Genomic DNA, 17,046 nt, shown 5'->3' with positions numbered 1-17,046 from the left:
ACATGGTCTCCCTGATAAGCGGATGATAAATCCAAAATGTTAGGTGATATGACAAAACTAACAGGACTTAAGAAACAAAGAACTCCCACTCATCTGGTTGAACCACTACTAAATATCCCCATGCTGCTGATCACGTGTATGGTATATAACATATGAACACCGTTATATATTACAGACTGTGATAGACAATTTGCTCCAGGAAAGTTAGAATGAACGTGTGACTTTAAATGAGCATCATTATTCCACAATACTGTGAATTTCCGGAAATTAAGTAATCACTTAATCACAATCAAAAAAAAAAAAAAAAAAAAAAAAGAACCTTGGGGAAGGGAGGGAGGGAGGGGATGGTAGGGAGAAAACAATGGAGGGGGTAACAATGTTCAAGAGGAAGTGTACTCATTACCCCACTCATGTAACTGTAACCCTCTGTATAGAATCTTTACAATAAAAAAATTAAAAAAAAAAATTAACTGCTAAATAGTAGAATAACATTTACATATTGGCACTTAGTGAATATTAATAGTTGTGTTTAAAGTTACATATAAATATGAGTTAGGAATATGAAATGGTTAAATGCTTAGGCTCTGAAGCCAGAAAGACCTAGGTTTAAAACTGTTTCTGCCACTTACTTATTATGTGGCTTTGAACAAGTTACTTATTATCTTTCATCCTTATAAAATGGGATAAAAGCCAGCAGTGGCACTGTGGCCCTGAGCTGAAGAGCTGAGGGAACCCAGGCCCAGAGTTCAGGCCCCATGACCGACAAAATAAATAAATAAAATAAAATGGGATAAAATTACTGACAAGATATATGTACGTGGCTTGATATTTTGTATGCTACAATGATTTGTTAACTATTGTTAGCTATCATTACTCATTAATGTTACCATTTTTTTCTCTATAATTTTCTTTCTCCTTGTATTTGCTAGTCTCTTCAGATTTGTCAACCTTTTCCCACACAATCTCTATTCTTACCTTCATAATGATTATTTTGTAATTGTTGCATCTCATTTCCCCAGAGATAATCCCAGTATTCTACCTACACAAACTTTTCTGTTCTCTCCATTGTTTCTAAGCTTCCGGTTTACTGCATGAATGGTGCTGACCAAGAAAGATTCTTATTTTTTTCCCAGTTAGTACTTAACTATCTTCAATTTTAAGTAAATGAGGCCCTGCTTTATTTTTTTCCATAAACCAGATTAGAGACCATTACATTTTCTGTGAGATTTGGCTAAAAAGACCTGCTTTGTAGGGCTGGGAAGGTGGCTCGATGGATGAGTGCTTGCCTTGCATGCATGAGGCTCACGTGGTAGAGTGCTGCTAGCCTTAAGCTGAAGAGCTAAGGGACAGTGCCCAGGCTAAGTTCAGGCCCCATGACCAACCGGAAAAAAAAAAAAAAAAAGACCTGCTTTGGGTTAGATTGTTCTGTGTATCCCCACTTTCTTACTTTTCTCTTCCTACTTATTAACAAAACTATTCTAAGGAACAAAAAATTGTCCTAAGAAGTAAAAGGACTTCCTGAACTGAACAGTGAAACACTGTTATGGGAGGGATGATTATTACATGAACAGTGATTCCAGCAACCCAAGTGATGTTAGCATCCAACCTTATTTAATAAAGGTGCCACTGCCTCTTTCTCACCTCCCTGTATGCCACCTCTAAAAGTTTGCAGTGTCTGACTTCATGCTGTGACTACAAATCCTCTCCTTCCCTCATGCCCACGTTATCCTGTCACACAGTAGTGTGCCAAAACCCAAGTCTAGACTTCGAGGTACAGCGTAACAGTCAAGGCACTTAATAGGATCTAGGAGTGGGGATTAGGAGAGATTTCTTTTGAGCCATTTTCTAATCCTTTTCCTGACAGTCTTTATCCTGGCAATGACATAGGTTTTCTTCTACTGTTCGTGGTAGGCAGAGCCCACACAGCTCACAGCCAGCAAAGACCCCTGAGGTTGCAGCCCTTGTAGCAGGTAACATCTACTTAGCATTGTAGCTCAGCCGCAGACAATGCCAACCATTGCTGCAGTAGCCTTCTGGGATTCTTATCTCAGGAATTTAATAAAGTCCGCAAATAAGGGTAGTGTGTGTGTGTGTGTGTGTGTCCCTCTGTTCTGGGTCTCTGTGTAGTTGGCAACCATTGCTGCAGTAGCCTTCTGGGATTCTTATCTCAGGAATTTAATAAAGTCCGCAAATACGGTGTGTGTGTGTGTGTGTGTGTGTGTGTGTGTGTGTGTGTGTGTGTGTGTGTGTGTGTGTGTGTGTGTGTGTGTGTGTGTGTGTGTGTGTGTGTGTGTGTGTGTGTGTGTGTGTGTGTGTGTGTGTGTGTGTGTGTGTGTGTGTGTGTGTGTGTGTGTGTGTGTGTGTGTGTCCCTCTGTTCTGGGTCTCTGTGTAGTTGGCTCTGTGTAGTATACCCCAGGCTGTTCTGTTGTTAATTCCTAATCAAGTCTGAAAAGACCTCTCCCCATGGTCATAAGAAAGTTACGGAAACTAGAAGAAGCTAGTGTAGGGCAGAGAAGATATTTTGAAACAAGGTCTTTTTTTGTGTCTGGTTTCTGCTTGCTCTGGGTCAAGAAGCTGTCCAGGGCTTTAGGTCCTAACTAATCTGTACTTTGAGCAGCACCCATACTTAGAGGAAATAACATTTCAAAATAAAGTTAAGTGAGGATGAGGTGAACTGGGCTGGCAGACAGCAGGTAGCTTTTATGTATATGGTTATCTCCGCTCCTTTTTATTTGGGGATAACTACTAGAAATTCTTCATTGTACATTATGAGCAGGAAACTAAGAAGTGTGAGAATGTTGTTGTAGTGAGTTTCATTGTTGTCATTATCACCATCAACTACAGATAATAGTTAAGAACCTCTTAGAAAGCAAATGCCACTGTTCACAATAGCCAGGATATGGAAATAACCCAGATGCCCCACTACAGATGAATGGATCCAAAAATTGTGGTATCTATATACAATGGAATATTATGCAGCCATTAGAAAGGACAAAATAATGGCATTCGCAGGGAAATGTATGGAACTAGAAGAAATCATGTTGAGTGAGGTAAGCCAAGAGCAAAGAGACAAACAGCACATGGTCTCCCTGATAAGTGGATGTTAAATCCAAAATGTAAGGTGCTACAACAAAGTAAACAAGACTCAAGAAACAAAGGACCTCCACTCATCTGGTCGAATCATTACTAAATGATCCCATGCTGCTGACCACATATATGGTATATATGTGCACATCGGAGGGAAACTAGAAGGAGGACACAGAACTAGGGGGAAACAGGGGAAAACATACAACAGTGGGACCCATCAGCTGCACTGCACATTGATCAAAACAAACTCAGCAGCTCAATGGCAGCGATGGGAGGGAGGGAATGAGGGGGAAAGAGGGAACAGCTGACACTATGCAAAAGGAAAGGAATGTACATATCACCCAATGTGGAAGAAATTGTATTGTCAAAGCCCATAGAACTCATAAACTTTATAGACCACGATAGACAATTTGCCTCATGAAGATTAGAATGTGTTTGTGACTTTAACTAAGCATCACTATCCCACAATACTGTGAAATTTGTGAAATTATGTAATCACTTAATCACAATAAAAAATTGGGGAAGCGAAAAAACAAATCGTTTAAATAGGGATACAGGTGGACCCATTGCAACAATGAGATGTATAAGTCGTTATGGCGAAAAATGAACTTTACAACTTTGGTGAGGGGGGTGGAGGAGGATTCAGAGAAGGGGGCGGGGGGGGGAGGATGGGAAGGGATGGGAAGGGGAAACAGGAGGAGGCTACAATGCTTGATAAGAAATGTACTCATTATCTTGCCCATGTAATTGTAACCCCTCTGTACAGTATTTTCACAATGAAAAAAAATTTGCACAAAGAAAAAAAAGCAGGGGCTGGGAAGGTGGCTCAGTGGTAGAGCACTTGCCTTGCATGCATGAGGCCCTGGGTTCGATTCCTCAGCACCACATAAGCAAAAAGAAAAAAGCCAGAAGTGGCGCTGTGGTTCAAGTGGTAGAGCACTAGCCTTAAGCTGAAGAGCTGAGGGACAGCGCTCAGGCCCAGAGTTCAGGCCCCATGACCGGGCCCCCCCCCCAAAAAAAAAAAGAAAGCAAGTGCCACTGCATAGAGTGTTCTGCCTCACTAATGATATTCAGGCTATTCTGGATGACTTTAATTTTGGAAGGAGAGAGTAATCTATTTCTTTTATATAATTATTATAGCTCATTTATCAAAGTTGTTTACAAATGAGTGTGTATTAGAATGTACCTTATCAAAAATGATGATGGACCCTAGTTTGAATTTCAAGCCAAAATCAGCAGTATTTTTCTTTAATATGTTACGATTTTTTTTATCATTTAGTTTTTAAAGATTTTAGTAAAATTTCCTTCTTCGGTGTGCTTTATTTTTCAGCTATTCAGCAGTTTATCCTCAGGTACTATGTCCATTGTCATGTAGGAACAAGTTCTACTTAGTCAAAAATTAGTATAATTTCCTGCAGCAAAAAAAAACAAAAACAAAAAACAGTACCAACCTGGCATGATGATGCATGCCTATAATCAGTCCTAGCACTCAAAAGACCTAGGTGAAAAGATTGAAAGATCGAAGTCAGCATGGGCTGCTTTATAACAAGACCTGTCTTTAAAAATTAATAAAGCTGTCTAGATTCCAATAGCTCACACATAGTAATCTAGCTACTCAGGAGTCTGAGATCTGAGGATCACAATTAGAAGCCAGCACTCGCAGGAAAGTCTGTGAGACTCTTCAATTAGGCACCAGAATGTCAGAAGTAGAGCTGAGGCTCAGGTGGTAGATTGCTAGCATTGTGCAGAAGAAGCTCAGGGGCAGTGTTCAGGCTCTGAGTTCAAGCCCCAGAATTGGCGCGCGCGCACGCGCACACGCACACGCACGCACACGCACGCACGCGCACACACACACACACACACACACACACACACACACACACACACACACACACACACACACACACACACACACACACACACACACACACACACACACACACACACACACACACACACACACACACACACACACACACACACACACCCCAAAATGGCCTGCGACACTTTAGTTTTTCATTGAAAGTTTGTTAGCCAGAATTTCCAAAATACAGAAAATAAGCAGCTATTAAATCCTGCTGGAAATGGGAAGTAAATTGAACTAGAGCATGATATTTTGAAGAAATGGAAATTAATCAATGATTCATTTGTATTAAGCTTTGAAATTTTCTTTGTTAAAAACTTAAGTCCTAGGCTGCAAAGTTGGCTCAGTGGTAGAGTGCTTGCCTCACATGTAAGAAGCCCTGGGTTCAATTCCTCAGCACCACATAAAAAGTAAAAGCTGGAAGTGGCGCTGTGGCTCTAGTGGTAGAACGTTAGCCTTGAGCTGAAGAGCTGAGCGCAGTGCCTAGGCCCAGAGTTCAGGCCCCACAATGACCAAAAACAACAACCACCAGAAAAAAAAAAAAAAAACACATTTATATCCTACATTTATATAGGCTATACAAAATCCAGTAGTTCCCATGAGTTCTCATTCTACTATGTTAATTGTACACTAATCAGGTTTGAAAGTGACCACACGGCAGTAGTCAGATGTGGGTGTGCTGGATGATGGGTTGAGTCAGTGAATTTATGAAACTGGGGCAAGTTTCTGAGTTTCGCCCATTTTTTTCTAGTGGTAAAATGATGACTGATCGTACCTCTGCCTTTTATTATCCACTGACCTGTAAATGTTTGCTTTGGAATCTCTGAGTAAAAAATAATAGGGTTATTCTTGGTTAGTTGTACATAATTCAGCCAATGATAGAACTGCTTATTCTTACAGAACAAAACTCTTTTCTCCCTTTTAGAAATAAGTCAGGGTTGCCTAGGCCAAAATACATGTTTCTTTTGACCACCACACATTGGCAAGACAAGCGTGTCTGTTTTCTTCTAAAACATGTCTCTATCTTGTTTCCAGCTAAGAAATCTTAAAAACCAAGAGATCTCCGGGGCCTGTTCCTGGCATATTCACACTTTCTCTTTTTTTAGAAATCAGACCAACTTTGGACTAGTATTCTTGGAATTTCATTGCCTTGGTAGTTCACAGGAGCCTGTGGCTAGATAATGAAAGTGCAGTAGCAGGAAGGTATATGTATTAGAAGTGAACTATGGGTGGTTATGGGTATGTATATGTGTAAATCTAACCCTTGGTTTTTGTTATAGTTTGGATCTTAAATGTTTCCTAAAGACCCAGGTTTTGAAGACCTAGTCTCCAGCTTGGCCATATTGGGGTATAGAAACTTTTAAGAGATGGGATACAGGTGGGAAGGTTGCTCTTGGAGGGACTGGTGACAACCCAACTCTCCTAACCCTTCCTTTCTCTCTTTTGCTTCCCTGCTACAAAATGAATGAGCCTCAGGCCTTTCTACTATGATGTACTATGCCATCAAAGGCCAAAGCCAAGGTGCCAATCAGTCATAGACTGAAACTTCTAATACTATGAACCAAAATTCATATTTGCTTTTTATACTTTGATTATATCTCCTGTTCTTTACAGTAACAGAAGCTGACTAGCACAATTTTCACTGAGTTGATCTAATTCTGCCTTTGTGGGGCTCCTTGGATGACCAGGAGTCCTGGTGATTGGGTGATTAAAAGGCCATGAAGGGTATAAATAAAAGGATCTGAATAAATGAGGATATTTCACAAATGGATATGTGTGTCCACGTCTAGGGGCTATTGGGCAAGAAGAGGGACTTGCCTTGGTACTTTTCTGATTCTTTCATGCTTTGTGCATGTCCCCAGTTCTAATACATAAGTCTTGTGCTTTAGGGCAGGCTACTTGAATTTTTTTTTTTTTTTTGGCCAGTCCTGAGGCTTGAATTCAAGGCCTGGGCACTGTCCCTGAAACTTCTTTTGCACAAGGCTGGCACTCTACCACTTGAGCCACAGCGCCACTTCCAGCTTTTTCTGTTTATGTGGTACTGTGGAATCAAACCCAGAGCTTCATGCATATGAGGCAAGTACTTTACCACTAAGCTACATTCCCAGACCATTTGAGTTTATTCTTAATGGGAAAAAAAATCAATCTCCTGATTTTTTATCATTAGTAGTAGTAATAATATCATTATTATTTTGGTGCTGGGTATTAAACCAACGGCTTACATATACTCAGCCTGTGTTTTACCATTGAGCTACACACTTAGTCAGATCTCCTGATAAATGTTAATATATTTTTTATTACCTTTCCTCCCCTTGTTTTTAACTCTCCTAGATTCTTTTTAATATATATTTTTATTGTAAAGATACTGTACCTCTAGAGGGTTGCAGTTACATGAGTGAGGTAATGGGTCCATTTCGTATTGAGCATTGTTACCCCATCCTTTGTTTTCCGCTACCATCCCTTTCTTCCCCATCTCCCTGACTTCCTCCCTCCCCCCTCCATTGTTTTTAATTTTTTTTTTAATTGAGATTAAGCGATTACATAAAGTTCACAAACTTCACAGTATTGTGGAATAGTGTTACTTAGTTAAAGTCACAAACACATTTTAACCTTCACAAGGCTCCTAGAGTGTTTTAAAGACATTCTAGGCTAAGAGGAATGGTCTTGGTCACTGAGGGAATGTTTGAGAATAAGATTTTCCTTGCTTAAATTGATTTTGGCATTTCAGAAGTAGTAGTATGAAGTCACAGTTAAGTTTCTCTTAGTAACTGCAGTCTCTTTTTATAAAACCTCCTACAGAGTTGCTGTGATAGGTTAACCAGCTAAACCATCTTGTGGATGGAAAAAGAGAACATAGATGAGAAGGAAGAAAAGCAGTAGAGACCCAGATGATAAGTCTCTGAACAGTTATGATAAGATGTTATTTTAATAGTATCCTAGTTTATATTAAACATGGACATTTCACTTTAAAAGTTGAGGTTAAGGGCCTTGGACTTATTTTACAGTAACTTACCATCAGTGGTAGATCTGAAAATTTTCATATATATATTGATTTTCTCCCTGGATTTTCTTTTCTTTTCTTTTTTTTTGAGGGGGGTGTGGGGGTCCAGTCATGAGGCCTGAACTCTGGTCCTGGGCTCTGTCCCTCAGCTCTTCAGCTCAAGGCTAGCGCTCTACCACTTGAGCCACAGTGCCACTTCTGGCTTTTTTGTTTTTGCTTATATGGTGCTGAGGAATCGAACCCAGGGCCTCATGCATGCAAGGCAAGTGCTCCACCACTGAGCCACCTTCCCAGCCCTCCCTGGATTTTCTAGTGACTAGATTTTAAATCTGTGTTTTCCCGTAAAATTTAATTTTTAAAGTAAAAATTTGGGGATAGAGAGTTCTTTCATTTTTAAGCATTTTTGCTCATGTTATCAGGTTGTCCCCATAAAAGCTTATTTAAAATGCCTGAATGAGATCTCCAAATAAATTAGTAATTGTCCAGTAATGACAAATGCTTTTGGATTACACTCAATCCCATTCTAGAGTTTTATACTAACATGGGAGTTCATCAGAGTGAATTCTGTTCTTAGAGATTCTGTCCTCGTCTCATATAGCATTTAGTATGACATGAATTCTTTTGAGTTTGGGGGTTAATCATAAATTAATTTCTTTCATTAAGTTGCAGACTTACAGCCTTAAAAGGATATCATTTAGTGTTTTTTCATTCCCAGTAACTTGCTTTGTGATCTATAGTATGATTTTGGGAAATTAGCTTAACATGTTCTATATGTAATAGATTAGTAGATGTGGAATCAAGTTTATTTTGTATGTGTCTGTGTGTGTTTCATCCATACACACACATGCATGTGCACGCGTGTGCACGCACAGGGGGAACAGTGTTACTAGGGCTTAGTCTCCTCACACTTGCTAGACCACTGTTCTACAATTTGTGTGATGCCTCCATATCCTTCTGTTTTAGGTTATTTTTTTCAGCTAGCATTCATATGGTTTGTTTCTATCCATGGTTTCAGGCATCCACTGGGGATCTTGGAATATATCCTCTTGGGGTAAGAAGGACTAGTGTATTGATTCTGAATCATCCTATTATTCTCACTTGAAAGCTACCCTTCTTGGCAACTTAGTCATGATGAAAATTCTAGTTAGGCTTATCTTTGAAAATTGTATTTGTTGATTATACACTTTGACAGTCTGAAATTTGGTGCTAAGTGTATACTTTTTGGTGAATAACAGTCAATAAAGTAGGAAATGAAGAAATACTATCTCTACATAGAATATAATTGAAAATGGCATAAGGGAAGAAGTTAAGGAATAATTTTTTTTTTTTTTTTTTTTGGGTCCAGTCGTGGGGCCTGAACTCTGGGCCTGGGCGCTGTCCCTCAGCTCTTCAGCTCAAGGCGAGCGCTCTACCACTTGAGCCACAGCACCACTTCCGGCTTTTTTCTTATGTGGTGCTGAGGAATCGAACCCAGGGCCTTGAGCATGCAAGGCAAGTGCTCTACCACTGAGCCACCGTCCCAGCCCCTAAGGAATAAATATTATATACTCTCCTCTTGCCTAAACCCAGCTACCAGCCAGACAAGAAAGTGACAGATCCTTAAGAGAGCTATGCAGGACATGGAATAAGGCACATAGGGTAGAGAATGTATATGGTAGGATAAGTGGAGATTAGTCAACACAGTTTTCAGGTAACCATAAAATTTTTATTTTGAATAAATAGTTCCTTAGGAAGGCACATTTATTTGAATTTATTATAAATGGTGTACTAAGTATTTAATAAGTAGTGTCTTTTATTTTCTACTTTTAGCATCTATCACTGTAGTATTAAACCTTGTAGAAGAATCATTAGGTATGCTTATAGGGCCTGGATATGAAGTTATTTAATGGGAGTTACACACAAAGCAGCTATTTAGGGTATAGATAAAGAGAGCAAACATTTGCTTAATAGCAGTCTTCTGATATTCTCTATGCTAAGCACCAATTATATTCTGATTCTGCTATAAAATGAATTTATGTAAGCATTTAGCATTTAAGTTTGACAAAGAAAACTTTACTAGGAGGTGTAGATTAGTTATTCAGAAAAGTTGCTTCTAGGAATATTTGAGGTAGCCTTCTCTGGTAGTTAAAGTTGGCTTGGTTTTTTTTCTCTTGTGGTTGATTTGGAAGACAGACCTTGAGGTTCTTTTCTTAGGATTTTATGGCTTTTTTAGCTCTTGTGTTTAGAGGGGAAAAATGGGACACTTGTTTTTTATCCTAATTTGGAATACTTATTTATACTCTGGAGCTTAATTCACTGCATGTCATATCCCCTATGATCACAAGGTATACATTTGTGTGTGTGTGTGTGTGTGTGTGTGTGTGTGTGTGTGTGCGCGCGTGTGCGCGTGTGTGTGTTTGCTAGTACTAGGAGTTGAACTCAGGACCTGAGCGCTGTCCCTTAGCTTTTTCACTTAAGGATGGCACTCTTGAGCTTAAGCTACAACTCCACTTTTCAGCTTTTGGTAGTTAGTTGGAGATAAGAGTCACATGAAGGGGGGGAGGGAAAGCAGGAGAAAATGAGGGAGGGGGTAACACTGTTCGAAAAGAAATATACTCATTACCTTACTTACGTAACTGTAATTCCCCTATATATCACCTTTAAAATAAAACAAAATTTAAAAAAAAAGTCTCATGGGGCTGGGAATGTGGCTTAGTGGTACAGTGCTTGCCTAGCATGCATGAAGCCCTGGGTTCAATTCTTCCATACTACATAAACAAAAAACCAGAAGTAGCGCTGTGGCTCAAGTGGTAGAGCGCTAGCCTTTTGAAGGACAGTGCCCAGACAGGCCCCACAACCTACAAAAAAAAAAGAAAAAACTAATAAAGCAAGAATGATGGAAGGGGTGACATTGATCAAGTTGCATTGTGCTTATAACCTACCTTGTGGAACTGAAACCCCTTTCTACAACTACTTAATAAAAAGTAATAATAAGCTTAAAAGATCTGATAGAAAAACAAATTAAACAAGTTATGGTGGCTCAGACATTGAAGTTCACAGGACTCCATATCAACCAGTGGTTGGATGAAGTGACATGAATCTAATCTACAGAAGTGGATGGAACATAATGGCTGGGCATAGTAATGCACAACTTTCATCCTCAGTGGCCCAGGGAAGCACAAATAGAAGTAACATAAAAGTAACCAACTCAAACAGGGAATGGAGTATAGAGTACCTACCCAGCAAATTTAAGACCTTGAGTTCAAATCCTAGTATAACTAAAAAGAAAGAAAAGAAATGAGAAGAAAAGGAAATAAAGAACTGATTCTGCAAAGCTAGTATTACCCTGATAGAAACAGAAATACAATAAACTTTGATGACCACGATACAAAAATCTTGAATGAAATACAAACTAAATTCAACAAGATATTAAAAGATCGCATACCATGATCAAGTTGTTTTCATTCTAAGAATTTAAGGATAGTTTAACATACACAAACAGATAAATGGAATATAGCATATAGACAGAATAAAGGACAAAATTACATGATCATATCAATAATTTCAAGGAAAAGCCTTTGACAAAATTCAGCACTCCTTCAGGATAGAAGCACTGAACAAGTTTGGCACCTGTGGCTCACATCTCTAGTCCTAGCTACTCAGGAACCTGAGACCTGGATGCTGGATAGTGAGGTTCAAAGCCAGCTGTGTAGGTAAGTCTGAGAGATTCCATATCCAAGTGGTAGAGCATCAGCTATGAGTGAAAAAGCCAGTTCAAGGTCCTAAGTTCAAGCCCTGGTATTAGTGTGCATGTGTGCATGCATGCACCCATGATCATGTGCACATGCATGCATGCATGCGCGCACACACACACAATTTAAAATTAAAAAATAAAAGCCTTGAAAAGCCTAGGAAAAAGAGGAACATATCTCAACATAATAAAGGTTCTTTTTGACAAAACTATAGCAAACATAATACTAAACAGAAAAACAAAATATTTTATCTGAAATCCTCACTCTTATTTAATATAGTGCTTGAATTCTTATTCAGAGCAACAAGATAAGAGAAAGAACTGAAAGTAATACAAGTAGAAAAGGAAGATGTCAAATTATCCCTATTTGTAAGCAATTTCATCCTATAGTTAAGCAATTTCATCCTATAGTTAAGAGAGACCCTAGTGGACTGGGAAGATGGCTCAGTGGTAGAGTGCTTGCCTTGCATGCATGAGGCCCTGGGTTTGATTCTTCAGCACCACATAAGCAGAAAAAGCCAGAAGTGGTACTGTGGCTCAAGTGGTAGAGCGCTAGCCTTGAGCTGAATTGCTGAGGGACAGTGCCCAGGCCCAGAGTTCAAACACCATGACCAACAACAAAAAAAGTAGTTTTTCTAAATACCAATAACAGATAGGCTAAAAAAGAAACCAGGAAAACAATCCAACATAAAATAACCTAAAATTTTAATTAAAAAAAAAAAAGTTGAGTGCTGGTGGCTCATGCCTGTAATCCTAGCTACTCAGAAGGATCTAAGGATCATGATTCAAAGCCAGCGCAGGCCGGAAAGCCCATAAGACTTTTATCTCCAGTTAACCACCAGAAAACCAGAAGTGGTGCTATAGCCCAAAGTGATAGAGCACTGGCCTGGAGCAGAAGAGCTCAGGGACAACTCCCAGCCCTAAATTCAAACCCCATGACCAACCAAAAAAAAAAAAAAAAGAATAAACCTAATCAAGGGAGGTGACAACTATAGTAAAAACAACTATAAAACAGTGAAGAAAAACAAATGAACAAACAATGGGAAGATCTTCCAGGTTTATGGATCAGAGTTAACATTGTGAAAATTAAAACTATGAATATTACCAAAAGTCATTCCTACCAAGTGACACTTTTTAATGGAATAGAAAAAAAAATCTACAATCCATATGGAGGCACAAAAGACCCTGCAATAACCAAAATGATCCTGAGCAAAAAGACTAACACTAAAATATCAAAATACCCTACTTCAAATTGTACTGCAGAGTTCATAGTAACAAAAATAGCATGGTGTTGGCTCAAAAACATATGTAAGACTGAGGAGGCTAAGGAAAGAAGATTGGGAATCTGAGACTAGCCTGTACTACATAGTGAGACCCTTCCACTATGTAAAATAGAAACATAAAAATAATAAATAAGTGTAAAGTAATACAATATATACACATATATTAAGTAATTTGAATTTTATTAATATTCAGAGGTCTAGTCAAAGACCTGAAACCTGTAACAAATAATCCCTTAGGAAAAAAAAATACTATTTATTTACAGACTCTAGCCGGGTGCTGGTAGCTCATGCCTATAATCCTAGCTACTCAGGAGGCTGAGATCTGAGGATCACGGTTCAAAGCCAGCCTAGACAGGAAAGTCTGTGAGACTCTTATCTCCAATAAACCAACAGAAAACTGGAAGTGGTGCTGTGCCTCAAGCAGTAGAGCATTTGCCTTGAGCTGAAGACCCCAGGGACAGTGCCCAAGCCCAGAGTTCAAGCCCCACGACTTAAAAAAAATATGTGTGTGTGTGTGTGTGTGTACATATATGTTTACATATATATATATATATTTACAGACCCTGCTGTTATTTCTATCTTGTATGAGTATTATTTTTGATAATTTCTTTACATATAAACACAAAGCCAGGTGATTTAGTATTATAATTTTTACTCTGGTGAAAAATGGTTGTAGCATCTCTGGCCAATTTTATATACATATGTTAATCACTGGTAATTATTAGATTCAGTTCTATTATTTTCAAGCCAAATACTAAAAACGCTTAAAGTCAAGCTAAAGATCTCAGTTAAACTAAATGAAATACATGAGACTTTCAAATCTGAGAACCATTCCTTGTTGAGGGGTACTCAACTGTACTAACGGTGGCTTGAACTCAGGACCTTGCACTTTCACTTGACTTTTTCACTCATGGCTGGTACTATCTAACTTGAGTCATGCCTCCAGTCCACCATTTTGCTAGTAAATTGGAGATAAGAGTGTCTGGAGCCAGGCACAGTGGTTCACACCTGTAATCCTAGCTACTCAGGAGGCTGAGATCTGAGGATCACGGGTCAAAGCTAGCCCGGGCAGAAAAGTCCGTGAGACTCTGATCTCCAGTAAAAACCACTAGAAAACCAGAAGTGGTGCTGTGGCTCAAGAGGTAGAGCACTCGCCTTGATCTGAAGAGCGCAGGGACAGCGCCCAGGCCCAGAGTTCAAGCCCCACGACTGACAAAAAAAAAAAAAAAGTGTCTGGGCATTTTCTACACAGACTGGCTTTGAAGAACCATGATCCTCAGATCTCAGTCTCTAGGACAGCTAGAATTACAGGCATGAGCCAATAGTGCTTGACTTGAGACCCAGTCTTAATTTTGACAAACTGCCTAACTGATCATAAATTTGCCTTTCTTTCCAAAAAGGCTAACTCCTTCTATGACTTAAAGTACAGAGAGCTTCCTTTATTACTATTCATTTCTTGTTTAAACTTGTTCTTTTTCCTTAATTAAATGAAAACTTGGCAGTGTTTCTAAGCTCACTATGAAACTAAACTCCTTTTGTATCCAAATACAGGTTTGAAGGCAGGTTCCTATAGTCAGGGAAAACTGCCTTTCCTTCCTGTGAAAGCCTTTCATCCAAGAGGTTCCTTCTTTTCTTCTGCACCTGTTTCACTTGGGACAAGTTCAGTGCCATCTCCATAGACTTAGTTCAGCAGCTTACAACAAAGATGCTTTTTCAAAATCAGCTTTTGGTTTTGTCCTAGCTAATAGCAGAGTGAATCTCACCCTCTCAGGAGGCTTGCTGGTCTTCCTTTTCCTGACACTTGGAGGATAGGGAACTGCCATATAATCTGGAAGACTCTATTCTCTTAGGTTCTTTCCATAAAGTCTGTGAAATTAACTGAGGAAAGATTGACAGAAAAAGTTTACAGATTTTATCAATGTTTCACGAGTGCTTCACAGGAAAAAAAAATGAAATCTCATGTCAGTTTTCAGAGACTGGTAAGTGATGAAGTAACTCAGGGTGGTAAACTCTAAGATAAATATATGGAGAAATAATGATTAGGACTGTTTTAGTAAGATGGTGCAGACTCATCTGCTGCTGACTTTTCATCTTCTTTTCCATATAAAATTCCATCAGAGGGGATTGGTTGTGGTCCTCATTTCCCAGAAGTTTCTGTCTTAATCAGATAAAGAAAACTCCAGGAAGATTTCTCTCTCCTATTGATTCTCAGTTGCCTTCAATTTAAAATAACCCTAATACTAAGTGGAACACTTTGGATTGACGTGTTCAGAACTCCTTCAGTATTTAAAGACGAAAATGTAGGGAAAGAGTATTAACCTGATGAATTTCCCATCCACAAAGGATTTGGATATGTCATTTGACATGCATGGTCCTTAATTCTATTGTCTAGAAAACAAGGTGGTTAGATTATATGATCTCTAAAGATGCATACTTCCTAAAATTACTTCATTAATGATCTTGAATATTATCACTGTTGGGTACATACAGTTAGCCCTTGTTGCTAAAGATAGTTGGATTTAGGATTTTGAGGGACGGGATAACATGGTTCAAAGAGAAATGTACTCATTAGTTTAACTCTGTAACTGTAACCCCTCTGTATATCACCTTTACAATGAAAGAAAGAAAAGTTTCTGCCACCATACTTTAAAGACCTTATTCTTTGATATCTATATAACCTAGGATTAATTTACCAAGGTATCTTTGATATCTACCCTACATGGGATTAATTTACCCTGTTGGGTAGCAAGTAAAAAGACTCCAGAAGTGTTGGTTGCTATTTCAAGATCTAATTATCTTTTACCTGTCTGGCTGTTGTTTCACAAGGAACTTGTCATAATTTCTGCCATAACCACAAAATCCAAGTTTAGCCTACTTTACAACCCCATTATTTTACTACAGAGTGCTGTGGACACACAGGGACTTTGGGGTCCACTAATGCTGGAAGTTAAATAGGTGACCTTTTCTGCTTTATCAGACACAGGTTTAGACTTTCTGTGCCCCATAGTTCTCACCTGTAAAGTGACAATACTTACTTTAATATAATAGGAATCCGGTGCTGATGGCTCACACCTATAATACTCAAGAAGCTGAGATCTGAGGATCGCAGTTCAAAGCCAATCCAGCAAAGTCCACGAGACTCTTATCTCCAACGAACTACTCAAAAAGAAACCCAAAACAGGTAGTAGAGCTGTGGATCAAGTGGTAGAGTGTTAGTCTTGAGCAAAAAGGCTCAGGGACAGTGCTCAGGCCCTGAGTTCAAACTCCATGACTGGCACCAAAAAAAAAAAAAAAATTAGGATCAAATGTGATGACAGATATAGCACAAGCTTCTTGTGTGCCTGATAGGAAACACAAAAACAAAAAACCAAAAAAGAAATTTGAGGGCCTAGGAAGGTGGCTCAGTGGTAGAGCGCTTGCCTTGCATGCATGAGGCCCTGGGTTCCATTCCTCAGCACCACATAAGCAAAAAGAAAAAAAAGCCAGAAGTCGTGCTGTGGCTCAAGTGGTAGAGCACTAGCCTTGAGCTGAAGAGCTGAGGGACAGGACCCAAGCCCAGAGTTCAGGCCCCACACCCGGACCCAAAAAAAAAAACAAAACACCAAAACATTGAGTATGGTTACTTGAGCAGCTTCATTTAGAAGCAATGTGTAGGTTTGCTTTATGTAGTAAAGCAACACTTAGATATTAAGATCTGATTACAGCTTACTGGATTGGTTTCCTGGGCCTCTGAAGTCCAGTCATACTAGATGATATGCCTTAATTTATTTTTAGGGTTCCCCCTAAAATGTCCTTTTATGTTTTACAGGAATCTGAATTTCTTTGTTTGGAATTCGATGAAGTCAAGGTCAACCAAATCCTGAAGAAGCTCTCAGAGGTAGAAGAAAGTATTAGCACACTGATGCAGCCAACCTAACTCAAGATTAATGTAGGAAGGAGTTGGAGTTGTGGAAATAAAGTTGTTCATGATCCCTTTCCACTGGTCTTTTTAGTTTTTTTATTTTATTTTATTTTTTTGGGTCTGGTCGTGGGGCCTGAACTATGGGCCTGGGCACTGGTCCCTCAGCTCTTCAGCTCAAG

General features: G+C 39.1%; 1 protein-coding gene across 2 annotated transcripts in view; it reads left to right on the top strand.

The window, feature by feature from the left end:
* Positions 1-16,943, top strand: part of LOC138835926 (COMM domain-containing protein 1) — a 114,145-nt gene extending 97,202 nt beyond the window's left edge. For both annotated transcript variants that reach the window (XM_070034495.1, XM_070034496.1), the window contains one exon: positions 16,775-16,943. In XM_070034495.1, the coding sequence (XP_069890596.1) occupies positions 16,775-16,882 (108 nt within the window). In that variant the 3' untranslated portion in view covers positions 16,883-16,943. The remainder of the gene's footprint in view (positions 1-16,774) is intronic.
* The last annotated feature ends 103 nt before the right edge of the window (positions 16,944-17,046 follow it).

Source organism: Dipodomys merriami, unplaced genomic scaffold (genome assembly GCF_024711535.1).
Source record: "Dipodomys merriami isolate MVZ:Mamm:240054 unplaced genomic scaffold, mDipMer1.0.p SCAF_242, whole genome shotgun sequence".
In the NCBI taxonomy this organism is placed as follows: Eukaryota; Metazoa; Chordata; class Mammalia; order Rodentia; family Heteromyidae; genus Dipodomys; species Dipodomys merriami.
Note: the sequence above shows the minus strand (reverse complement) of the source record. Positions and strands in the feature narration are given on the sequence as shown.